The sequence below is a fragment of the Pterocles gutturalis genome, unplaced genomic scaffold (genome assembly GCF_000699245.1).
Source record: "Pterocles gutturalis isolate BGI_N339 unplaced genomic scaffold, ASM69924v1 scaffold13278, whole genome shotgun sequence".
Classification (NCBI taxonomy): Eukaryota; Metazoa; Chordata; class Aves; order Pterocliformes; family Pteroclidae; genus Pterocles; species Pterocles gutturalis.
In genome coordinates, this window is record NW_010120737.1 from 159,170 (window position 1) to 185,245 (window position 26,076).

The following is a 26,076-nucleotide window of genomic DNA, read 5'->3' on the forward strand; positions in this document are numbered from 1 at the left end:
GAGCCTACAGTTCCATCGCTTTCAAGACCTCGGAAATTCTTGAACGGGCATGCAGACCCTTCACTTTGCTCGCAGCAGAGCAGGGTGTTGGATCCCAGTCCTGGAGCGATATAATGTATTCCTGTTTGCAGAGTTCAATATCTGTCATTCAGCAACCCCAAAGCACATCTAAACAGGCCCTTTGAGTTCCTGCACTTTCACTAACAAAGCGATGAAAATAGCTTCAATGTACGTGATTGTGCAGCTTAAGTCATGATTTAAAAAAAAAAAAAAAGAAAAGAAAAGAAAAAGTCTATTGCTTGTAAAGGCAAGAGCAAAAAAATGTCATTGTGTGACATGGTGGGTTTGAGGGCTCTTGGCTTGCAGCGTCCAGGCTTCCTGTTTGTGAAACATCTCTCTGTGCTGCCTTCCCATGGTATGAGCAGAGAAAGCCACTTCTGTTTTCGGGAGGGATTCAAATATTTTTCAGTTTGGTTCTGTTTTGATTTCAGGTGATGATTAAACTGTGCGTGCATGTGGGCATTTATTGGTGCGAATGTAAAAGAGTACACGATGTGCGCGAATACTAATGAAAAATACAACTGTGTAAGAGCCCGAAAAATTATTCCGCCTGTATGTACTGAAAATATTGGAATATAAAGGAGGGAGGATGAGGAAACCACAGTGAATCATACTGCTTGGGAAGAACTGTGGGTATAGAAAATTCTGATGGAGAGGTTCAAATACATTTTTCAGAGGTTTTTGTAACCGAATTGTGGAGAATTTTTGATGTGTTTTCCTGGTGTTTCCTTAGCCCCTTACTTTTTGAAGGGTATAACTTGTAGTGGAATTGGTGCTACGTCTCTCACCAAACAGCCTACTTCTGATTTGAGCTTTTAAGCCTTACTACTCAAGGCACTGGATGAGTTGGTGTGATTTCCAAATGGCAATGGGTCTTTAAAGAACCTTCTGTAGGAGAATATTTTTAACCAAGCCCTCCAAGAATGCCTGGTTATTAGGCAATATAAAATTGCAAATCTTCACTTCTTTTGATGAAGTGCTCACTTTTTGTTGTCCCGCATTCCTTAGGATTTTGAAGAAGTCATACAGGGTTTCAATTCTGTTTATTTAAACTTAAAATGTGAGGTGGTTTGATACCTATACGGCTAAATCAGTCATTCTGTTGATGTAACTACTCTGCTGTCATGCAGAGTCTGGAGACTTCCCGAAGTCTGTGCTGGTCGGGGTTGGTCGGGCAAAGCTGGGCACAAGTCATTAAGTAGGAAAGATGCAGCCAACAAACTGGTAGGAGGCTTCGAAAACTCATTCCTTATTTAATATCCTAAGCAAACAGATTGTAATTTACTTCCAGCAGCCTGCTCAAACAAAGCTATAAATTATCAGCTTCGAGAAGTTAATTTGGGAAGGTGTTGAGTGCTTTGGCCCTATCTCTGCGAGGAGCTTGGGTCGGGACGCAGCGAAGAGAAAGGCAGCAGACCACCCACATGGCCTGGCTGCTGTTGGCCAGTTTGAATGGGTGGCACCCGGTGTGCTCGTCCTTCGGTTTTGTTTCATCCTTAGATTTTTGTCTGCTGTGTCTGGGTTTTATTCAGTGAAGGGAAATGATTCATTCGTCCTAAGGTTGAGGAGAGGAACGACACCCATGCTTAGCTTCTAGGATATAAGTGACCAAGACCCAGCCCGAGGACACGCTGGACATTATGGTCATGGTTGAATACCTTCATGAGTTGTGCCGTGCTCCACGGGGTAATTCTTATACTGAAAATTAAGCATGTGTGTGGTTACCTCCCTGTACATTGGGTTTCTGGGTCTTTTTGCATGAGTGCCTAGAAGGAGAAAGCTAATACCAAGATCTTTTCCTTTGCACCGTTCCCACTAACTGAGATAACAGCCAAGGTGAAGCTGCACCCATTCCCTTTGTACGTCACTGGTGTAAAGCTCCTCTCTTTCTCTTTCCTTCTGTGCAGGAAGACACAGCACAGCTCTCTGGACCAGAGTTCCCCACCCCAAAGCGGCGTATCTGGCACCTACAATCACCCTGTCCTGGGGATGTACGATTCCAAAGATGACTTCCCACTCAGAAAAACAGGTAGCGTTCACATCGATTGATTTTCTGTGGTGGTTTTGTGTGTTGCTTACTGTCTTTTCTGGGACACTTGGTCCTCTTTGTTTTGGGGTTTTTTTTGGTTGGGTTTTTTTTTTTCCAAAAAAAAGTCTACATTACCAAAAAGCTGTATTTCACGGGGTGATTTATTTAACAAGCACCCGCTCCATCCTTCTCCCCCTTCGTGTCTCACTGTGTGCGCAGTGTTGGAGGGAGGCTGGCGTTGCCTGGCGTGTGCGGGCTCCCAAGCAGGAGACAGCCGAGTTGTGTGTCCCAGTTTGTGAGATGTTTTCACGAAGTCCAAGCGAATACAGAGATCTGGGTGTCTGAAGTCAAAGTATGTTTTGCCGAGTGAGAAAAGTACCAAGAAAAGTTCATTTCTTCTGGGATTTGCATTTTATATACAAGTTTGTACTTAAAATAAATAAAAATGTTTCTGCCAGTCAAAGCGTCAGGACTTCCTGCGAGGGTTTTGGTTCACACCTAGACAGTTATTTCTCAGTTAGGTTTTTCCCTGCACGGTGGCTAAGCAGGTCAGTTATTTCTCAACTATATATTGTGTAAACCAGGTTGTTTTAGTTGGCCGTGGTCCTCAGCTCCCTATCACATGCCTAAGCCAACACAGCCTCAGCTTCTAGCCTGGCCAGCTCGTGATCCTCAACTGCTTCCTTCGGGGAATAGCTGAGCTTCCATGGGCTTGTCCCGATTTGGGGAGCGATGCTGCTCACGGGGACGGTGCAGACAGTGCTGTGTGTTGGAACTTCCTTCAGAACAGGGAAAAAAAAACTTTTCAGAAAAGATGGAGTAAGGGGGAAGCAGAGGTATGCTTGAACTTCGTACCTTTGGCAGGTACTGTTTTTCAGGATCTTCACATGTGGAGGGATGAGGATCGGTACTCAAAAAGTGGGACATCTGGAGATAAGGAATGGTGATGGGGCATTAGCCAGATCTCCCTGTGGGTTTGCTACTGTCTTTGCTCCAATCGACTTCCCAAAGTTGGTTCCCAAGGGCTGGCAGCCCCTCAGTTTCCTTCTGGGAGGGATGTAGGTGTTCTCACGGCGCATCTCCTAATAGAAATAAAGCAGTTCTCAGGTGTAGTGAACGTTTTAACATGATTCTCATTACCTTTGTCAGCTTGGGCCGTTTTTTCTTCTTTCACCATCTGATGAGAAAAAAAAAAATATACCTCCACACAAACACCTTGTGCCTCCTGCCTCCCAATTCTGTGGATTTAAAAACCTTTTTGGGAACTTCCCATTGTGGACCATAGCACCTGGCTTGCAGGACGGATCTGTGGATGCATTCCCATCTGCTGGGCAGTAGGCTGTCTTCTCCCGCATGGTGGGGTGGGTGGCAAGTGCCAAACACTTCAGCTGCCAAGAAGTCAATCAAAAATGATCAAGCCTTTTCCAGGATATGGGGGTTTTTTTATTTCCTGTGCACACCCTCTACCTTTGGTGATGGTGGTTTTAACTGTGCCCTTTCTGGAGGACTCTCAAAGCTTAGAAAACTGGATTTGTTGAAGGGTAGGTCATCCTCTAATCTTCTACATCATGAAAGACCAAACACCCCATTAGCTGGGGTAGATGCTGCTGCATCGCTGGTGCCCGGGACAGCAGAAGTGATGCTGTCTGGGCTTTGGGACTTTGCCTTTCATTGGGAAGGTGAGCGTTTGGTGGAGGATGGCCCTCAAAGCAGATTTCCTTCGTGCCTAAGGCCAGCAAAGCACAAAGATGTGCTTGGCATACCCGTCTGCCTGGGAGGAGGAACGCAAGCCAGGCTGCTAGCAGCCGTTGCTGCAGTTTGCCGCTCCTCTGCGGAGGGTTTTCAGGCTTGTCTGGGAAGCAGCAGCATTTCTACGCAGGCGAACGGCCCTTGGCATCACACCTATCGCTTCGGGCCTGTGGACAACGTGGTTCCAAGAGATTTTTAGCCCTTTCCTAGACCTTTGGAAAGCAGGTGATCCATTTCTGGTGTGTTAGCATCTGCACAGCATCAATGGGCTTCACCATGCTCCAGAACCTCCCTTGTCCGTTACTTCAGGGACCCTTACTTGTCAGATGGAGTTTGAGGATCGGTCGCCCTTCTTGCTCCCGGTGTTGTGGAAAGGGGATTTCTGCAGGAGAAGGAAAGCAGCTGAACGTCTTGCCCCTTTGTAGCTTCCCAGACCGAGCTCTCAATAACGCTCTGGCTGAATAAAAGCCCCATCAGACAGGGTGAATTAAGGATGATAAATGTATCTAATCACATTATTAAAGATGGAAGCCACCAAAATCGTTGTTTTAAACTGGGAAGATGCTGAGCTGATTTTGTTTTTCCGGAATGCTGATGCTTGTTCTTTTTGGGCACCAGCATTAATCTTTTGGGGACTGGTCCATGATACAAATGAGTTCACTTGCAAGGTTCAGGGGAGAATTTTTTGTTGTTATTGTCTTTTCTTTTCCTTTCAATGTAACGGCACGTCAGTCTCTGACACGGCAATATCCTGCAGAAATACCCCTGCCAAGAATGTTAAGTTGCTTGGAGAAGAAAGGCTCCTGAACAGTCTGATGTAAACAAAAGGCAGGGAAGGCTGGAGCCCATCCTAAATAAAGTTCTTTTATTGCGGGTGAGCTTTTCAGATTTTTGGCACCAGGCGAAACTCTGGCTTGGTATTTGTAATTTAAAACCACCATATTGTGTAGTCCAGTTTTATTAAATTTGATTAAATATTTGAAGTTTAAATAACAGAGTCTGTAACAATACAGTTCTGATTAGCAGGGCTGGAATCTGACCAACAGCATCGGTGTGACTTAGGGGGCTGCAGGAAGGCAGTTTGAATTTTTTTTCTAGGGCGCGTTTTCAGAACTGCCAGCGTGTCGTGCACATTGAGAAATTTTTAAGAATAAATACATCATTGCGCTTCATTATAAAAATCCTGCCTTTCTTTCCTCCTATTTAAAGCATCGTGGTGTGGTAACAGGTTATCCCTCTGCGCACACTTGGAGATAACGTGCTAGTCTAAAACTCGAGCGTGAGTGTTGTGAGAGAGCCCGGCTGAACCAGCCACGGTGGCTTGGGTTAGGAGGAGATGTGTGCGTGAATAATGTCTTCAGAGGGCTTGAAAACATCCAGCATGGGAAACAGTCAACCCTTGCAGCGCTCTCCTAATGCATCCTGTCCCCTGAAATCCTACCCTGTCTGATTTGTTTTACTGAATTATGTTCCAGTTTCTTGGCCGTTTGGTTTCTGGATGAAATTGTTTTCCTGTCAAGATGCTGGCTGGGGCAGTTACTAATTGCTTGAATCCTCTTTTCAGCCTGGCTGGGGGATGCATCTTGCTCCGTTCCCTCTATCTAAACACTTTGGGGCTCTCCTTTTTTTAAGCTGAACTGAGAATGTTTAGGTTGGTGCTGCTCGTGCTTTTGCTGTTAAATAACGGGATTAACAGAAGGATTTTTATTGCCCCTTTTGTGTAGTTTCCTATGTTATAGATAAGTTTCCTTTAGTGTATGCATTTTGGTGACAGCTGTTGAGAGGGGAAAATGTAAGTGACCTTTTCTGCCCCCCGGTCAAGGTTGGTGTCTTCCAAATTTAATGAAGCTTCATTATGTGCTATACTGGGACCCTGTAAGGAAATCTCTGGAGAATCATTCCAGAGTGATTTTAGAGTTTGGGGTTGGGCAGTCTTTTTGCAGCCTGTTTTCATAACCCCGAGAGTTGTTTGTCAACAGCTTTCTTGGAGCTGCTGAAGTTCTTTTTAATGTAGCTCTTTGGCTTTGCCTTTCTAAGGAATGTGATGTCCTCATTTTCTCCCTGGAAACAAGGTTGTTCTTGGTATTCTCTTTTTTATGGAATTTGAGCAGTGGACATATGAAAACATGTGCTTGATTAGAAAGCTGATGTGACTGCCATCATTAAGATTTGTAAAAAGAGAATTACGTAACTTTTTAACGTGCTCTTCCCTTTGCTTACGGAGGTTTTTTTGTTTGGATTTGTTTTCTTTCTTACATCTTGGGCAGGGCTGGACCGTGTCCTGTCAGACACTACCTTTCCCACTTGCATAGAGGTAGGTAGGGTGAGGATTCCTCCTGTTTGTCGGGACTTGACAGCTAAGCAGGAGTTCTAATGAAAGCACAGCATTTCAGTGAGTTGTTGGTAAAATCAGGAGGAGTTTTGCCAGACTTGGTACCCACTAGACCCACCTGGCCAACACACAGTCAGCTCACTGGGATGCATGAACTGGAAACACATCCCTGTACCTCTGCGTCAACCTGACCCCAAAGAGAGAAAACCAGCTCGTGTCTTTTGAAGTACTCAGAAAAGATCTTCTCTAAAGTCGTAAGGGTGAAAATGCCTGCACCCGTAGGACCCGTGCAGGTTGGGAAGCAGGCTCGGATCTCCTCGTGGTGTTGCTCCTGCCGTTGGATAAAGCAAACCTTGCCCAAGACAGCCACTCTCCTTCCACCCTCCTCGTGCCCACGCAGCAGGGGTCTGTGCCTGTGCTGCTGCGTAGTTCCCCTGCCCTGGGCTGGCTGCTGGTCTTTAAACCTTTCTTCTGGTGGATCTCTCAGCAGAGGTGGGATTTTTGACAAAGCTGATGTTATCAAAAATGCTCTCTTGGTTCATTTTGGCCTTTTTTTTTTCATTTGCACTTGTCAACCCTCTGGTGCTTGCCAAGCCACTGTGCACACAAGAAGACCTCCTGCATCCATCAAGAGCAACAGGAATCTGGTTTTTGGGGTCTTTGGCTTGGTTCCAGGGGTTGCTTGGCCCACGGGTCCTGCAGCCATGGTCACTGCTTTGTGGAGCGTCACTGGGGCTCTGGGTCCTGCCTTTTCCTTCCCTCCAGTATCACAGCTGGCTGCGCTCAGGGGGTGAAGATCAGAAGGACGTTGATGGACTTCAAATTTGAAGGAGGTGAAGGATTCCTGTGGTCCCAAACATGTTTTCACTGCAGAGCTATGGGATAGCATCTCACGGTGTGAGTTTCCACTATTTACAAGGCTAGGTGGAATCGAATGCCAGACTGGGAGCTCACAAAGACATCTTTGGCAAATAGCTGTCTCTGAATTTCCTGGCTAGGAAGTAAATGAGTGTGTGCTTGCGTGCGTAGGTACTTGGGGAGACAGAAGTGTCACAGACCCCTCTTTCAGCTCCTTTTCTTTCGGAACCAGGGAAGAACAAGCATCCTACTGGAAAAACTTCCCATCTCAGCATGTCTCTTGCCTTCTGCTCAAGTCATGGCAGAAGAAGGACAACTGGTTATAGGTCAAGTACTGTGTCTTAGAGCTTGTGGTAAAGAAAAACAAAAAAGTTGTCCTCAACCTTCACAACCCACACAATTAAGAACCTGCAGCAAAGGTCCAAGGAGAAATTTTTAGCTCAGCATCATCAGACCATGGCTCATGCACCCCTTTGCTGCAGGGACTTCCCTCAAGGGGTGAAGGAATGCAACCAAAAGGAGACCTCTCCTCGTACCTGCCCGTAAGTGGTGCATCTGGGCAGAGTCTGGCACATCTGCCGCTCGGAGGGCTGCCCTGGGCTTTTTCGGAATTTCACCGCCCTTTGGGACCTACTGCAGAAGGAATCTGATAAACGCATCACCTGTGCTCATGGTCCTGGCAACCACTCCAGCTTCCAGCCTCCTGAAGGAGATAGCAGAGGTCGATGTTGTTCTTCTGGCTGAATCAAGCTTGAGCAGATTGGAAACTTTGAAGCTCCAGCTTGCACTTAGGTGGGTGATGGTGAGACATACCTGTGCTGCATCATACCCACGGGCTGGCACTAACCATCTCCTGTTTGCTAATATTCTTCTTTTTTCCATGCAAAAGAGAGAGGAAAGCATCCAGCATCCCGTGATGTTGTTGGTTTCCTGGCATTGCAGAAGCACAGAGTTGAGCTATTCTTTGCAGTTAAGCAGGTGAAACTGTTCTGAACCTCTCACACTGGAAAGAAAGAAAAGGGAAAATGAAAGGATTTGTCAATAATTAAAACACTACATTTGTCAAGAAAGGCATAATACCTCTCCGAGTTGGTTCTGATTATCAGAGTGTTTTAAGTGTTTTATGACAAAGATTGTTTAGAGGAAAATAGAGTAGGCTGAAATCCCAGTGTAGTGTGGGAGTATAATTTCAAGAAAATCTTTGAGTTTTGTACAGCATGGAATGTCACTCAAGTTGGAGAGCATCTGTGCTTTCCCACTCCTTTGTCCTTCCAGTGGATGCGGTCGGAGGGCTGGCTCTCGTGGGCGGCTCGCCGTGTCCTTGGGACCCCACACTGCCTCGGGGTGTGCGCTGCTGAGAGGGGCACTGACCTGCATGGGAAATCCCCATTGCCAGAAATACTGTTTCCTGCTCCAAGTGGAGGACGCCAGTCTCTCTAATCCGAAAAATAACTTAGTAAAGACAAAAATTACTTTATGACTGTGATGCTCCAGCATAGCTCTTTGGACCAGCCCATTGGGATCTCAGAGAGCAGAACAACCTAGTGTGCAGCTGGAAGACCAGCACATCCTTGCTTAGGTTCCCCCATTTCTTCTAAATGCACACTGGGGAATTCTTTGCTCCCATGTTTTTCTTTGGTGTCAGTTGCTGTGGGTGCTCCTCTCCAGCGCTGAGGTTTGCCCAGAGGCCAACAGAGGAGGCACCCCCCTTCCTTGCTCTGGGCTCTGATAAAGCTCCGGAGAGCTGGGATTCATGGGGCGAAAGCCTTCATGTGCTTCCCATCAGAGCACCTCTTGAGCAGTGCTGGCACTGGGGCATCAGAGGAGAAACCTCTCCCAGTGGAAGACCCAACAGTGTCTTCTGGTTTGGTGTCACCTCTGGGGAGCAGGGGCTCCGGGAGGGCTGGAACCTGCTCCGCAGTCACGCAGTGAACCCGTCCCTCTCCTGCCTGGGCATCTCGGCTGATTCTCTGCTGCACGGGGGCTGCTGGGAGTGTGCACGCCTTCACTCTGTGTATGTGTGTGTGTATGTATGTGTCTGTGTGTGTATGTGTGTGTATATGTATGTGTCTGTGTGTGTATGTGTGTGTACATGTATGTGTCTGTGTGTGTATGTGTGTGTACATGTATGTGTCTGTGTGTGTATATGTATGTGTCTGTGTGTGTATGTGTGTGTATATGTGTGTGTATGTGTGTGTATATGTGTGTGTATGTGTGTGTATATGTATGTGTCTGTGTGTGTATATGTATGTGTCTGTGTGTGTATGTGTACACGTGTGTGTACATATGTGTATGTATGTATATGTGTGTGGATATATGTGTGTGTATGGATATATGTATGTATATATATTGTGTGTGTGTATGGATATATGTATGTATGTATATTGTATGTGTGTGTATGGATATATGTATGTATATATATTGTGTGTGTGTATGGATATATGTATGTATGTATATTGTATGTGTGTGTATGGATATATGTATGTGTATGTCTGTGTGCATGTGTGTACGTGTGTGTGTATGTATGTATGTAAATATGTATATATCTGTAAAAGCATGTACGTGTGTGTGTATCTGTGTGTGTGTGTATGTGTATATGTATACGTGTGTATCTGTGTGTATAGGTGCATGTGTGGGTATCTGCGTGCCCAGCTGTGTTCTGGCCGGCGCTGAGCCACTTGCCGTTTGGGCTGCTGCATCGAGCAGAGAGGAGAGTCAGCTCTGAGCTAGGAGAGTGTGACACGCGCGTGCCTGTCCCCTGCGGGTGACCATGAGCGCCGCGTGCACAGCACCCAGAGTGGTGCCTCAGAAGGATTTCTCCAAAATGACACGCAACAGCCGAGCTCTGAGGAAACTGTGCATCTCTAAAGCCGTGTCCTACGGGCTTCTCAGCACACTGCGTCCCCTCTCCTGGCCCTCAGCACTTTTCAGCCGTGTGTGACAGCGTGAGATGGCTTTACTGGGTTCATGGTGCTCTCTGACGGTTCCTTGGAAGAGCATCTAGAGCAGGAGGAGGCTGGAGGTAGGGCAGGTCGCTCCTTCCCGTGGTGCAGCCCAGTGCCAGGCAAGGCGAAGGTGGAGATGCTGGTGGGACAGGGCAAGGAGGAGAGAAAAAAGACAAACTGCCCCAAGCTGGCCAGGGCATGGGCTTGGTCATCACAGCTGTGGCAGGAATATTTCTAGGTACTGAACAGTTTGCAGCTCAAAAACAAGCACTTGGTCAGTCCATGAGACACCGACGAAGGGTGGAGGGTATACCACCATGCGTGTTTTGACCCACCTTGGGCTTTTCTATATTAACAAGTAAAATTTAGTGCAGTTCTTGAGTTTAAAATGCCTGGAGGGTTTTTTTTGGGAGAAACTCATTTTAATGCAAGGAGATTGTCATGGAAAGTTGGGGCTGCCATGGGTGACTGGCTGGGGTCTCCCTGGTTTTGTAGCTGCTCCCTGCCCTCATCTTCAGGCAGCCGGTAGCTCCCTTGGCTACAGGCACTGCAGCTTTTTTGTTGCTGTACAGAAATGGCATGGTTTTTCTCTTGCCTTCTGCATAGCTCAGTGCTGTTTAAAACATTTTATTGGAGAAATTCCCTTGGAGGACCTCATTCTCTCCTCTCTGTTCCTTATCCCTTTCCGTGCATCCCTTATCTTTCCTCCCAGAGAACGCTTTGAACTGTGTGAAGCTGCTCTCCTTATTTAGACTTTGGAAAGGGAAGGGCAGAGATGAGATGTGGCATTTCCACGCGTTTGTTTTTTCTAGGCAGGTTTTGGCCGTGCACAGCGGAAACCTTCGCGGTGCTCCGTTACGCTGCGATGTCGCCTGGTTTCGTAGCCAGGCAAGCGAACGACAGCAAAGCTGTAAAAAGTTGTCAGTGTTGTGTGCTCGATTTAATGAGTGTTAAAACCTTCTTTCTGCTGCTGAACTTCAGTATGAAAAGTGCCAGATGTTGGCCTTTAGGAAGTTTTAATTTTAAGGACACGGTCTTCCATAAATAGCCGTTCCGTGGAGCTCTTCCGCAGTGCTCATGCCAACGCAGAGTTAGGAGAAAAGAAGGAAAATCCAGCGGATATCTTTATCTAGCCCTTTCTAATGGTGTACCTGTGTTCGGAGATGCATTCTTGCCAGTGATGCCATCCAGGCTGGTACCATGACCATAAAAACCAGTTAATTTCTGCAGAAGAACAGGCTGTCTTGGTTTTATTCTTGTTTTTCTTTCTGGTTTGGGAATTTTCTGCTGCCACTTGTGCCCTGTAATACCTGTCTGCGCTTTTGTGGGACTCTCTTCTTCTTATCCTCCTCTGTGCTGTTGCCTACAAATATTGAAAATCAAGAATATTTGGCTTCAGAGGGATAATGGCGAAAGGATTTTCAGTCTTTATTTTATCTGACTGTAGGTGAACTTTGCCGTGTCCAGCTTTACCAGGTCCTCCTGACTTGATAGGTCCCAATCCGTGATTTTCGGAGAGGCAAGACCACGCGGAGGAGCAGTACTGAAGGTCTGGGATGGAGGTGGCCAGGGAGCAAAGAACTGCAGAGCAGGGAGCAAATGCTCAGTTACTGAACACATGGTTTCTCCTCCTTAAGCAAAATATAATTTATTAAAATTTTGGGTTGTGCACAAGGCCAGTTTCAGCCAGCCATCTCTCTTTGCCTGCCTAGTGAGGCTTAGTATGGAGCTTAAAAATAATAATAAAGGAATAACAGCCTCTCTCAGTCCCCAGCCACCAAAATTAAGATGTTCAAGGACTGGGCTCAGGGTTTTCATGGTGCATTGTTCGCTGCTTTTTTTTTTTTTTTTTTTTTAAATAAATGTGTATGGGTAATGGGAACAGGGCAAACTCTGCCCAGGACTTTATGTTTTTTGACTTACAGAGACTTCATGTCAGATTAGTTCAGCAGCTTAGTGGATCTCAGTCCCCAGCCACCAAAATTAAGATGTTCAAGGACTGGGCTCAGGGTTTTCATGGTGCATTGTTCGCTGCTTTTTTTTTTTTTTTTTTTTTAAATAAATGTGTATGGGTAATGGGAACAGGGCAAACTCTGCCCAGGACTTTATGTTTTTTGACTTACAGAGACTTCATGTCAGATTAGTTCAGCAGCTTAGTGGATGCAATTCTAGGAAGAAAACAATGAGAATGACATAAATGTTGAAGAATTGGATTACATGGGTCCTGCTGCAAGAAATGACGTATAAGAGGGGTAACTTGGGTTTCAGCCTGTGAAAACTAGAGAAGCTTTTGGCTTATGTTCTAGTTATTAATTTACTCGGAGGAAAACAAAATATTCTTTGTACAAATCCTTATTATAGGCCAAATTAAGTATGTCACTGCTGAAGAAATCCCACTGGCTTTGTGGAAGCGGACTCAGACTTGGGCATGGGCTTCATTTGTTTGCTAAACAGGAGGCAAAACAATTTTTCGATAACTTCAGGGCTTTTGTTTAAAGACTTCACCTTAAGATGTAGAAGACCAGTAAGTTTTGTAATTTACTCTTCAGTTCTCTGAAGTTTACGCTAGTTAGTAGTGATGGGGAGCAAGGCTTGGTTTGGGCATGGTGCCTGACAGGGGGAAAATTGGGAGATTTTTGGTGGAATTGGTGTTGTCGAGAGAAGGCTGGACCTGTGTTGGCCGTCTGGTATTGGTCATGTTGCTTAAATCTATATTTTCTACTTTTGAAGGACAGCTTTCTTCAATTTGCAAATATTTTTTTTATTATGTAGTAGTTTAAAAACCAACTGAATAAGCTTAAATTATTGTTTAGAGTTTTGGAAATGCCTCTGTTGCGAGCTACATCTTTTATTATAAAATATGCTGTATGTAAATTCTTTGAATTTAAGACTGTTCTGCTGCTGCCTGTGGTGAATTTTAATTCCCCTACTTTGGTCTATCTAGGACCCAATTAAATGCGTGGAGGGATTATGCTCTCTGAGGTCCTGATGACATGTTAGATTTGGGATTATATCTGGGGGATAAATAGAACAAAACCAGAGTGAACGAAACAAATGAGGTTCTTTAAATAGACTCTTTGGTGTTTCAAAACTCCATCTTCCAGCTGAGGAAGCAAAGGAGAAATAGATGGAATAGTTTGGCCTGAAAATAGTTTTGTCTGACAAATTACAATTGTCTGCTTTCACCAGAACTTATTCTCTTTTAAGGCTGTAATTTTCTGTGTTCATTCCCTTCCTGTTACACGGGAGGATTTTTTTTTGTTGGCTTTATGGATGGGACATTACATGGTAGCGTTGGGTGATCTGTGACCCCAGATCTTCTGTTTCCCTGCCTATTTTTAAGGTGTTTCTAACCAATTCATTCTCTGGATTTGAAAGCCACACAATTACTTGTCTGTTCCCAACATACTTCAGATGAACACCACGCAGGGTATAAATTGCATATGAATAAAATTTGCATTGTAGTACAGTTTTTATTGTCATGTTTTCCTTTGTCAGAAGACAAATCCTTTCAACAGCTGTGGCATGGGCTTCTATTTCCTGGGCTATATCTAAAATGGATGTCTCGACACCTACCTGGGACACGTTCCCATTTCTTTGTTCTTTAAAGTCTCGACCAGAGCTTCGGAACAGTTACTAATACTCAGTATTTGGAATCAATTAAAGCTGTGAATTAAAGGATGTGGGATCAGGTGGGTTCACCTGCTCAAAGACTACATTTAGAATAATCCATCAGCATTTGTTTTGAAGAGAACTTTGTAGCTAGTTAAGAGTTTACGCCTGTATTTTAACTAGTCCACTCTTCTCTTATTGCCCTCCAAGCAAATGACAGATTTGCATTCAGCCCCCCATTTGATATGCAAATGCCCTATAAGATGATTCCGCCTTTGCTCGTGCACTTGATGCTGCATTTTAAGCATCATCTTGAGGAGCCTGACACTTTTTTTTTTAGTTCTCCCTTTATCTTTTGCTGGCATTTTTCTGTCCAAAACAGTCATGAAAGCTCTTTATTATTTTTTTTCCTCCCAAAATTTTCATCAAAGAACTGTTTTGATGGCTTAACTTCAAGCATTTGATCTTGCATTCATCAACCTTCTGATTTTTGAGCCCTGCAATTAACATTGTCAGCCTTCATCTTTTACGTGACCTGGTGGTCAAAGCCAACTGTAGGTAAATCTATCTGTAGCCAGACTTAGTTCATTCCGATTTGTAAACCCTATTTTAATTCTTCTAAAGAAATGTAGATTATTGGCCCTGGAGTGCAGGGAGCTGAGTGTATCCGTAGTTAATGGCAAGAGCACGGGATTTGCCGGTTCAAAGGGATTAAGCTGCTGAGTTGTTAAGAGGGTGAAGGGAAAAGATTGGGCCAGTTCACAAATCTCATAACTGGCAGGAGCCCTCAAGCGCCAAAGCAGATATTTCATGTATACTCAAGAGATCAGAAAGTTTACAGAGAAAATCATCTTGCAGGAGGAATCTTGGCTTAAGGCTTCATTACCTTTATAAAAACCTGATAAGCTGTGCCGTGCAGATGTGCTCGGTGTTGCCAACTGTCATTAGCCCACAGGCATTAGGGGTTCACAGGAGTCTGCTTTGACTTTTGGAGAAGTTAAATCTCAGAATTTGGGTAGACAAGAAGTTCTGAAGAGAGTCTCTCAAAGGTATGATGTACACAAACCAAGCCAGCCCGTCATCTCAGGAAATACATGGGCACCTACCCTTGGCGGCCCTGGCTTTTCAAAGCCTTTGATGTGTTTTTAGATCTAGTTTAACTTTGTGGCTGTGATGATGTAAGCAAGTTGGTCCTCAAATAAACAAACCTTCTCCTTGGCATTGCCTTTGGCTTTGGCCACACTCTCCTGCCCTTCTTGAGTTGACACTGGCTCCGGTTGACATAAGCTCATCTGACTCCAAGATGAGTTACTTCAGGGAAGTGAACCAGCAGGAAGATGTTCACCTGTTTTCATTGTGGGGTTTGATTTCTATGTTTTCTTTCCCCTTCCCCAGCGTGCCTCCCTAAGCCAGCTCACCCCAGGGTTGGATGACTCCAAGGGTGTGGAGCTGCCCATTGCAGCAAGACGTTGCAGATAGCATCTCGGCCCCACAGTGGTGCTCCACGCTGACCAAACAGCAACATCTCAGTTGTCTCACCAATTCCTGTATTGATTTTTTGAGCTCCCATGAGTTAGGTTTACCGCTGGTTTGGAAGCAAGTTGGGCAGAGGTGGGAACCAAGGGGATGTGAATGGTGGTCTCTGTGCTAGTTGGAATGAGTTCACAGCAGATTGTGTCTTCAGCTGAGAGTAGACAGCAGGATGGTTAATTTTTAATTAAAACGCTATTGACTTTCATTGCCAGTGAATTCAGATATGACATAGGCTGGGACCTATTCGTTATATTCAGAAGTTTTTGTTACAAATATATGCTATTGAGTGACTCGTTTCATTTAGGTTTCTACAAATGCTGAACTGCAGCCCAACCTTCGCGATGAGTAAAAAGTCCACTGAAATAATATTAACCAAAACACTGTTTGCTTTTTCCTTTCTATGTTCAGCGTCTGAACCCAATCTGAAATTACGATCCAGACTAAAGCAAAAAGTTGCTGAAAGACGGAGCAGCCCCCTCTTGCGCAGAAAAGATGGTCCGGTGGTTACCGCTCTGAAGAAGCGCCCGCTGGATGTCACAGGTACGTCAGGTAAGTACCAAATCTGCTCTGGCAGCTATATACTCCATGAGATGTCCTTTTCCAAAATTAATTCCTGCATCCAGTTCATTGTGCAGTCTGGATCTCTTGTGTGCCTCTGTGTTGATGAAACCCAGCTGAAGTTGTCAGAGTTGAGCAGTGAGCAATGCAGGTGTGCGTCGGCAGCGTGGGTCTGCTGGGGACCCATCTACTGAGCCAGCCTTACCAACTCTTCTGAGCTTTTGTTGGAGTTTTTAAGACATGTAGACAGATGTAGACATGGCACCAGAATGCTATTTTTTTTTCCCCCAAGCATTTCTACCATCTTCAGCAGCAGGTTGTTGAGAAATGAAATTTCTCAGGGGTGATCCCATTAATATCTGTGGGGAGACCAGAATTCCCGGCTGTCGTCCTCCAGCAGACGATGCTTTACAGCCCCTGGTTGTTTTAGGCTTTGGGCAGACCGCCAGAGTTCTTGTTAAGTAATTACACCAAAGTCTTAAACCATGTAAGGCATTTTATATATATATATATATAACTGATATTTCTGACTACTTGTTTGACAGTTTCTTGTAGAAAAATAATGGTCTTCTGGGACTAAAGTTTGTAAGGAGGGATCAGAGTCAAGTAGATCATCCAGATTACCATAAAGTTAATTCCTAGCACCATCTAGGGATGCCTCAGTGTAAGTACCACTACGTGACAGCTTTTCCAGCCTTTCACCTCACTTTAAGGCACATTATCATCATTCAAACAAACTCAAACTGAGCTCTCTTTAGAGAACCGGCTGGTTTTGGGAGACCTTGGGGCAGCTATGCACTGCTCTGGCAGAGCCTCTCTTTGCAGAGGGAATGGGTGATTTCAACAGCCAAGCAGAGTTTGTATCAGCTCTGAAAACTGAATTTACTTCTCACCTCATATGTTGCTATATGTCACGCAGCTTTGAAGATAAGTCAAGCCCTAATGGCTGACTGGTCCCAGTACTGCCTTCAGAAAGCTCCAGATTCTCACTGAGCATGGACCTGGTTAAAGCAGCCACCCTGGAGCCTGGCTAGAAAAATGTCAGAGTTGTTACAGTAAGAGGGGACTTTTGAATGGAAAATAACTTTTGAAAGAAGTGACACTTCAGGGAACAGAAGTTACATTTAACCCTTGAAGAATACATCTTCATGGAGTCATGGTTTGAATGTGCCAGGTACTGTTTCTATGTCTAGGTAGTTAATGACATGGTCCCAGAAAAAGCACATATTTTCCATGCCATCCAAAGATTTTTTCAAAACACCTAGACTCTGAACTTGCTTTCCACGGAGAAGTTCAATCTGAGGTGCTCAGCTGAGTGTACCTCAGTGCTGAGTTTTCTTCGTGGTGAGATGCTTCCCCAAATGCACAACCAACAAAAAGCAGCAAGGCTTCTTTTTTTAAAGAAGAAAATCTCTTTGTTACTTTGCTGGAGGTACTTGCAAAGATCAAAATAGCTCAATAGTACATACAGAATAATGCCACAAAATAAATAATTTTTAAAAATCTCCCAAATTGGCTTTTATTTCTACTGAGGCATCCTATTGCAGATTCTTCTGGCAGATTCTTCTGGCATTGGGCAAACCCTGTGTTTAGGGAGTAGGGAAGTTTAGAAAAAAAAAAAAGTTTTTGTGTTATTTATCTTCCAAAATAAAAGGAGGGACACTGGAGGCTGTGCTGTACGCCAGGTGAGATGCCTTCTGAGACAAGTTTTCTGGCTGTTGTAATTTCACACCCTTTCTGTTTGTTATTATTTCTGTGTCGTTAGTGGGGAGGCTTTGGTTTCAGGCTGGCCATCTCTGGCGTTCTGCGTAGGGAGTTCCCAGGGACTGTGTTGATAAAATATACAAAGGTGAGAGGATTTTTAGAGCATTCAGGTGATAACAGAATTATTTTGAGGGATTAACTCTGCCTTGGGACTTTCCAGTGAGAAAGTGTTTTACTCCCTGAGTGGAGAACACTTACCACCAAAAAAAGAAAAAAAAAAAGGCGGTGATTTGAAACAGATTTACTGGTTTGGACCCTGTCGTTTTGCCTGATTTTTGTAAAATGTGCTCAGCCATGACCATCCAGTCCAATGGCACTCAGGCAGCTTCTAAATTTCTTAAAACAATTTAATTCTCCATCCTGGCAAAACCTCACGCTCGTGAGTCGGTCCCCAGGAGCTCAGTGCCATGGGAGCTGTTGTGATGGTGTCTCCGAGAACCCAGCATGGTGTGGACATGGGGACAGGGGTGTGACACGTGCCCACTCACCTGCACCGGAAAAATCCCGGTGCTTCTTTATCAAAGCAGAGCTCAGCTCCTGTGCACGATCAGCGTATTTCCAGTCCATCCAGCCGCACCAGGAGCCAGCATGGGAAAATGTCACTGCTGGGACGGTTCCCTGGTTGTTCCAGCATGAAGTCTGATGCAATCCATGGCGAGAGGGTGTCGTTAGGGTCAGAGGCTAAAGAGGGTGAGTGAAGCACTTAGAGAAAAATGAAGCAAGACAATTTGACATCCTCCAGTTTGGCTTTGTCAAGCCTTCCATGTCTTTTATTCTCTTCCAATCGTATTTAAAGTTATTAATAAGAGAAATCCCCATGAGGAGAAGACATAAATATGGTAAGGAGGTACTTGGACAGACCATTTGAAAGTGTTTGTTGCTATTTTAAAAGCCCTGGGAAGATTTTGGGGGGTTGGGAATGGGGAGGAGGAGGATTGCTTTCTTCCAAAACAAAGCTCGAGGGGTTGTTATCTGTCTAAATACCATCGCGGAGATTGTTTGTAACGCTAAAAGTTGGGTTTGGATGTGTTTTTAGATTCTGCATGCAACAGTGCTCCTGGATCTGGTCCCAGCTCTCCAAACAACAGCTCCAATAACATAAGCGCCGAGAACGGAATTGCAGGATCGGTCACGAGCATTCAAACCGAGGTAAAGAGCCCTTCTGCACTCTCATTTTTAATGCTTGGGTTTCTCATCAGTTTTTGCAAAGTTTTAGGAATTTAGGCATCCAAACCGGTGCGCAGCACTCTAAAAAAAAAAAAAAAAAAATAAACGCCAGACTGTGACTTGGAGTGGACTTTGGGAATTACATCTCAATCTGGGCTGACAGGATGCTTTATCTGTTTATTAAATCTAGTTTGAGCCAGCTTGCAAGCTGCTTGTGGTAACTTGTAGTGGTTTTGCTGTGAGGAGCAAAAAATAAATTGATTTAGCAAGGTAAAGGATGAAGACCAGTTTCCTAGTCAAATGCAAGTATTTTAAAATGTGGGGAACTGTTCACATCTATTGTCCATAGGATGAATTCGTTGTGTGCAGTAGGTTGGTCTAAGTACAAACCAAAGCAGAACTGGATTAAAGGGAACAGATTTAACCTTTTCCTCCCCACTTGGGGATTGGAAAGCTTGATGCCTGCTGCCATGTGCTGATTCATAATCCCATAAGCTTTCACCATCACTTGAGGCATCTGATGCGGATGTCAAGGGCAAGGTGTTGGACTGGGTAAACTGGGATTTGATTCAACACAGCAGCTCCTGTGTTTGGGGATGCTGGAGCCCACCTTTTCCTAAGGGCCCTGGTAACTGGTTCCCCCATGAACCTCTCGTGTAGAAAAACCAGTGTGGTTGTGTAACGTTACTGGTGCGTTTCTTTTTATCCAGCTGACCATTAGCTGTTCTCCCCATGAATATAGTGTCTGTCTGAACATAGGGCTGTCCAGACAGGCTCAGGCTTGTTCTCGCCAAATTGTCATTTAGAATTGAAAAGGGTTTCTTATGGTATAAATGTAAGCCCTTATTGCTTTCAGTTGTGTACAGATTTTCACTTTATTTTTATTTCTAATGTAGTGTAACAGCATTTAATACGGGGAATATGCCTTCTACTCCACTCTCTCCCCTGCCAAATTATCCAACACACATGTAACACTCCAGCCTACTACAGAGCTTACCAGATTTACACAGTTATTGTAAAGATGAAGACAGTGTCAGGTGGAGTCTTCGCTTGACACTGCCGGCTGAAGCTGCTCTAAAGAGACCTGTCTTTGGAGATGCACGCCAACCGTGTCGTAGTTTGGAGCAGACCCAGCAAAGGCACCTTACACAGGGGGTTATTGATGGGGTTTGCAGAACTGAAGACTGGCACATCTTTGGTACATTTGTGTTAGCCCCAGGAAGACTAGCAGCGAGTTACTGGTTCTGCTGACCCGACAGCTGTCAATCTTGTCTATACTTAGCAAACTGCAAATCCCCAATTACTGCTGGTGGAAAAATGAGTGGATTCGAAAATTTCTTGTGATATTAACAGAGCAGGCGGCTTCCCACAAGTCAGTGTGAGCTCCTGCAGGTGAATGGGAAGCTGGAGCATTCTCCTTAACTATTTTATTTTTAAGTTAAATAATTTGAGCTAATTATCTGGGACTAGACCACCAATACCTAGCAGAATGGACACAGGCTACAAGAAGAACTCTTTTCGTCAACTGCTTGTAATGCAGCAATTTTGTAACTTAGGCGGAGGCATGAACAGGGCAGACAGTTGGGGAAAAAAATCCCTGTACTGCCAAAGCCTTTCCCTGGGAGTTGTCTTTGCCTCTTTTGCAACTGCACCGTGGTGGGTAATTTCCAGCGATGCCGCTGCACGCCAGGAAAGAAGCATGTTCATCTCAAATTTTAACAAGAGCAGCATTTGATGCACCATCTCCAAACAACCTATGCATAAAGGAGGAAGAAAATCTAGTTTTCATTTCCCAGAAAATAATATCTAGAGGTTTTTTAATCTTTTCATAATTTTTGGAAAATAGGAAAAATATAACATAGGGATGATTGTGCAGTTCTAATGTTAAAACTGCCCAGTATATTGAGTCACTGCCATCCCAGAACAGAATGAAACATAAATCACCGGGTGATGGCAAACAGAACATCAGTAACCTGTTGCACAAACTGTTCTCCTCCCAGCATCTCAGGTGGACTTGAATGGCTTAGCTACATGTCCTAGTCCTTTGCATTTTTTCTGGGGGAAAGCTAACTCTGCGCTTTGTTCCGGCACTTCTCGCTGTGTGATACTAGCTGACGTGTTTGCCTGGATGGGTTCCTTTGGGGAAAAAGAACTGGGCAAGAGAAGGCTTTGGTTTCTTTCTTCAGTAGAAGTAGTGTTACCTGGGGGCCCAAGTGTTGGAGATTTCTTTAATACCAGTTGCCCGGGCTTTCTAATGTTCCCACTTTTTAAAATATTTAGAAAAATTGAAATGCTTCGGAAAAAATAATGTTGCCAAGTGTAAGTGTTTCATGTGTTTGATTTCACATGAGAACTGCGTCTCTTTGCTTCTCAGTTTGCTAGGTCACCTCTTGAACCATTTCAGATAGGTCAGAAGATGGTGTCTGAGTTGATTATTTAAGTTTCAATGCTTGCCTTCAGTGTGGAAAGACTGCAGCTCTGCCTCCATTTAAAAGATACAATACCTATTTTTAAATACAGTTTTTAAATCTAAAGGGTTTCCCGACTCTGAAAGGTACACGATATTCCTTGCCGTTGCAGTTGCTACAAGCCTATAAAAAGTACTTGCCTGCAGACGAAAATTGCACGTGCTGAAATTGTTCTCTTCTGTGCAATTCAAAAACCTGTTTGTGTACAACCCGTAGATGAGATCTGTGTATTTAAAGTGATGATAATGCTGCTAAATACCGTATGCTGATAGCGTCAAGCTGCTGGGTTTTTCTCTTCGCTGTTTTTCAAACAAATCCCCAGGAGATAGTTTGAGGCACAACTACAGAGTATTGATTGTTCAAAGAGCAAATGGATGTAGTTTGGTTTCGTTTCTGATGTCAGTAAAATATTTCATTACTCTGCTGACAGTAATGATCTTCTTCTTGATGTGGCGTGCTAACGTTATGTAATTTAAATTAAAGGAAAATTGCCAGTAGTGCTCAAAATGACTTGGAAGAAGAAGCATGTGGGTATGCACCATTGCATGTCCTCACTGGGTACCGCTCCACAGCAAAACGCTCCCTGCGAGTTTCCTTCTTTAGAGCAGCAAATTGTGAACCGAGATCTTAAAAACAGATTTACTCTTTTTTTTTTAATGGGAGAACTCCTCTGTAATGTATTTCCAATAAGCTTGAATGACACTAATGAAAGCACAAAAAGGCAAAAGGAAATAAGAAAAAAATTCACCATGCAGCTGAGATTTTGCACAAGGACTTATGAAAACTAGGCGACGTTGCCGAATGTCAGGAATTTAGACAAAGTTGGACACTGGGAGAATGACTGGCAAGTTAGTGGCACATCGAAGAGCGCATTTCAAAGGCTGCCCAGTGTCTGAAAATGGTGACAAACAGAGGTGTGGGAAGGTTTTACTCCTCCTGTTCTTCTTGCCCAGGCAGCACCGAGCTCAGGGGCTGAGATGGGATGTCCTGGTAAAGTTGTTGGCTAGTCCGGTTACATCTCCATAAATCACGGAATTGCTTTTGAAGATCGGTTGATAGAAAATGTTTGGGTTTTCACTGTTAGTTCTTATGTGCTTTTTTTTTTTTTTTCCCTTAAAGGGTTGCTGCAAGTTGTTGGTTTTTGGTTTGTTTGGGTTTTTTTGAAGTCTCACCTTAGAGTCTTTGAGGGAGAAAAAGAGATTTTTATTATCCAGAGCTGTCCCAGCCCTGCAACCAAGGAAATAATCTGAAAAATCTCCTTGACTTACAAGACTATGAATTTGACTCTAAATTGTATAAAGCCATTCTTCAGAGCTCTGTTACATTGATATAGATTGAACCGTAGTGTAATATTCAGTTAATAATCATCCCTTTTTTCACCATAGCACCTAAGTTAAAAAACAGAAATCCTATAGAAGGTCTTTTTGAAATCTAAACTCTATTTTATTTAAGTTGGAAAATCACCTGCAGAGAATTCAGGGTGATCAGAACACTTGTTTCCTAACAGGAAGATCGGGCAGTTTAAAGTAATGTAATTTTTATAATGGGTTTTCTAGCACCTATTTTAAATCAATCTTGTTTTGAAATTAAGGGTATTTTTACTTAAGTGTTCCTGGTTTAAATGGCCATAAAATAATTCAGTAAATCTCGCATTTCACCCTGAAAAATCAGGCAATAGCTGCATAAATGCAACCTTACAGCTTTTTGATGAAATTGTGAAGTCTGATTTAAGCTAAAGCACACTAGTAAATAGCATAAATTGGCTGTGATTTGCTAAAGAGAACAGCCATTGTCATGCCTTTTTTTTTTTTTTTAAGGTAATCTGTTTTAGCTTTAAAAGGGCAAATACTTGAGAAGGACAGGTAAGCTGGTAAATCTTCTTTGCAAAAGCTTTTTGCAGTGGCACCGCATGAAGGCTGAGCAGAAGCAGAGTACCGGTGAGGATGCAGGGATGGTCTTCAGTCTCCAGGAAGGATCAAATAAACCGTCGGAGGTGTCTCTGTAGGGCAGCGGCGTTGGTGGCCTTGCAGAACATTGTCACCCCACTGTTGGTTATCCTGGTCTCGTCACCACTGCGTGGGGTGTTCAGGGCGTGCACCTAGTCTGTGCCTATGTAGGCTGGGTCTGAAGCACAGCTTAGCTCCCCCGTTGGGTGTTCCCAGTGTCGGCTCTGTACATTTCTGATGTGTTCTCGCAGCAAGCGGACTGAGTCCTTGAGCCCGTCCATGGATGCTCTCTCACCAGGACCCTGTTCTTCATTTTGTTTGCAGACCAGCCTGGCTCACAGACTTGTGAATCGCGAAGGCTCGGTAACGCAGCTGCCACTCTACACATCTCCTTCTTTGCCCAACATCACGCTAGGACTGCCCGCAACTGGCCCTTCCAGTGTAAGTGGCGGGGGGATGTGGCCTTTGAGCTGTTGCTTGCACTGATTTATCCCGTAACCCTCTGTGTCATCAATTATGTGTCTGCAGGGAGGATCGGCACAGCAGGATGCAGAGAGACTTGCTATCCCAGCCTTACAGCAGCGGATCTCTTTATTTCCTGGCACTCACCTCACTCCCTACTTGAGCACTACAACGTTGGAAAGAGACGGGGGAACCGCACATAACCCTCTCCTGCAACACATGGTCTTACTGGAACAGCCAACTGCACAAACTCCCTTAGTCACAGGTGAGCGCCCCATGTAGAATCGTAGAATCACAGAGTGGTTTGGGTTGGAAGGGACCTTAAAGCCCATCCAGTCCCACCCCCTGCCATGGGCAGGGACACCTCCCACTAGCCCAGGTTGCTCAAAGCCTCATCCAGCCTGGCCTTGAACCCCTCCAGGGATGGGGCATCCACAGCTAAGATAGTAGTAGATAATGTACAAAACTCAGTCCCAGCTGGGGAAAGAGAGCAAGTGACTTCTGTTTGGGTTTTTTTGAAGTCTCTATCTTGTACAAAAGAGATAACTGCATCATCGATACATTCTGTAGCTATAATATATAGCCTTTAGGATGTGTTCGTTGGTACGCTGGGTAGTGGCAACATTTGCAAAATCAGAGGTTGCCCACCTCATCTAGAGGTAGGGGGAAGCTGCCTTGTCATTTTGGCGAAACGAAAATAAATAGTATTTACTTCCATAAGTAAAGCATGAGTTTGGAGGTAAGAATTTAAAACTATATTGTAAGAGTTCCAACCACTTCAGATTAAAGTGATGACGAAAACGTTATGTCTCATGATTACCCTTCCTGTTTATCACGGATGGTTTCTATTCCATTTATGAAAGGCACACATTTGCAAAATCACAGATTAAAAGACTTCCTTTTCATCATTATTATAAATGGCAAAAAACATGGCAAAACCAACTGCATTCAAACAGATTGTATTTGTTTGTGTATGTTACATTTTCAGTATGCTAATTGCTTTGAATCACTCCCTGTGTCATATTTTCAGAATTAAGTACCTGTGGGAAGGCATATTTCTATAAATAGGGTTGATTCAAAGCAACAATCCCCAGTAGGATGCATTTCTGTTTTACCGTGTGTAGTGCTGGGACGACGGATGTTCTGCGTTAAGTTACAGACCTGTTGATTTTTATTTCTTTCCTTCTATTTCTAATGGAAATTCTCGAGAGATGTCGATCACTGAAGCATTACAGCCCTGCTCTCTGGTTCAGCTTGTGTCTAGTTTTACATTCAAATCCCAGGAATACCCGTGGGGTTGTGATAAGCTTATAAGCGCGTACGCATGTGGAAGCTGAAGCACAGGCTCCTTGAACCTTTACGTGACTTTTTTGTTGCCTCCTTCTGCCGTGGTTGCTGTGGCATGATGAGGTTCCCCAGAGTCACGACATGACTCTTCACCACTTGCCCTTTGTCTGAGGTCTGTTGGTGAAGAGCCATAGGAGAAGACTTCCCCTGTTACCCCATCACCAAAACTTCCTTCCCAGTTTGAGCTGGAGTTTGCTTTCAAGCACACATGGGCAGAAGTGCTCCTCTGTTTCCTATCTGACCTCTCTCAAAGCTTCCTTCGGTTTCCAGTGCACCGTGTTTGCTTCCGAGTGTATTCCTTCTAGTCCACCTGCTACGTGCGGTGTTTCCAAAGCGAATACGACATGTTATATACCAACACTTAGAAGAACTATTCACAATACAGCAGAGCAACAAGAAGAAACACGCGTTCCAGATGCAGCAACTGAAAGAGAGCGAGTTAATACATGGTCTCAAAAGCCCTGAGTGGACTGGCTGCCAGACTACAGTTAGTGCTTCTGCCTTCCTTGGAAGCAAAGTGGAGTTTATTAGTATTCTGCTGCTAGCCTTCAGCTCTGGAGATAGTCTCCTGATGGCTGCAAAATGATCCAGCACAACGACATGCTCTTTGTGTGCGGGAAGGTAGACACGGGAGGGTTTGGGAAAATAGAGCAGAATTCTTTAGGTGTGCTGTTCCTCTTGGGACAGGTTACTCTGGGTAATATCCTTCACACTGGCGTGTGTGTTCTTAGTAGGAACAAGGCATCTCCCTGGCAAGTCTTCACCGGGGAGCCTTGGTCATTCCTTTGGAGGAAGGTAGTCTTCCAAGGTGTCCTATGCAAACTGTATGGGGTCCCTAATTTGAACTTGTGGGAGAAGGAACTGTGCTGGAAGGGAGATGAACCACATCTTTACAAATTATTCATATATTCATGAACACACAGACGTGTGTGTGTATACACATACATTTATAAAATAAGATACTCTTTTACATGGTTCTTTTCAGAAAAGCAAAGGGTAGGAGAAACTCAGTAAATCTTTCCTCAAGAAGAGAGGCTTTTAAATGAGTCAGGTTCTTCCATGTAGGGCAGCTCTGTGGATGGGTGGGAAAAGGAGGTGATGTCCTGGCACAGAAGTGCCCAGGTGTTTCTATATCGCTGTATTCAGCTGGCTGCAGACTTCTGGGCAGCTTCTCTCTCTTCTCAACCAAAGACTGAAGAAAGAGAGAAGATACAACTTCTCTGACCCTCAAACTGGGCAGTATTTC

At 44.4% G+C, this 26,076-nt stretch overlaps 1 protein-coding gene across 1 annotated transcript in view; it reads left to right on the forward strand.

Annotated features, from left to right (window-relative positions):
• HDAC4 (histone deacetylase 4) overlaps nt 1-26,076 on the forward strand; it is a gene marked incomplete at its 3' end in the record, with an annotated part of 179,911 nt that overhangs the window by 134,455 nt on the left and 19,380 nt on the right. The window contains exons 6-10 of the mRNA XM_010077006.1: nt 1,968-2,089; nt 15,527-15,658; nt 18,477-18,589; nt 23,346-23,462; nt 23,550-23,748. Of these exons, the coding sequence (XP_010075308.1) occupies nt 1,968-2,089; nt 15,527-15,658; nt 18,477-18,589; nt 23,346-23,462; nt 23,550-23,748 (683 nt within the window). The remainder of the gene's footprint in view (nt 1-1,967; nt 2,090-15,526; nt 15,659-18,476; nt 18,590-23,345; nt 23,463-23,549; nt 23,749-26,076) is intronic.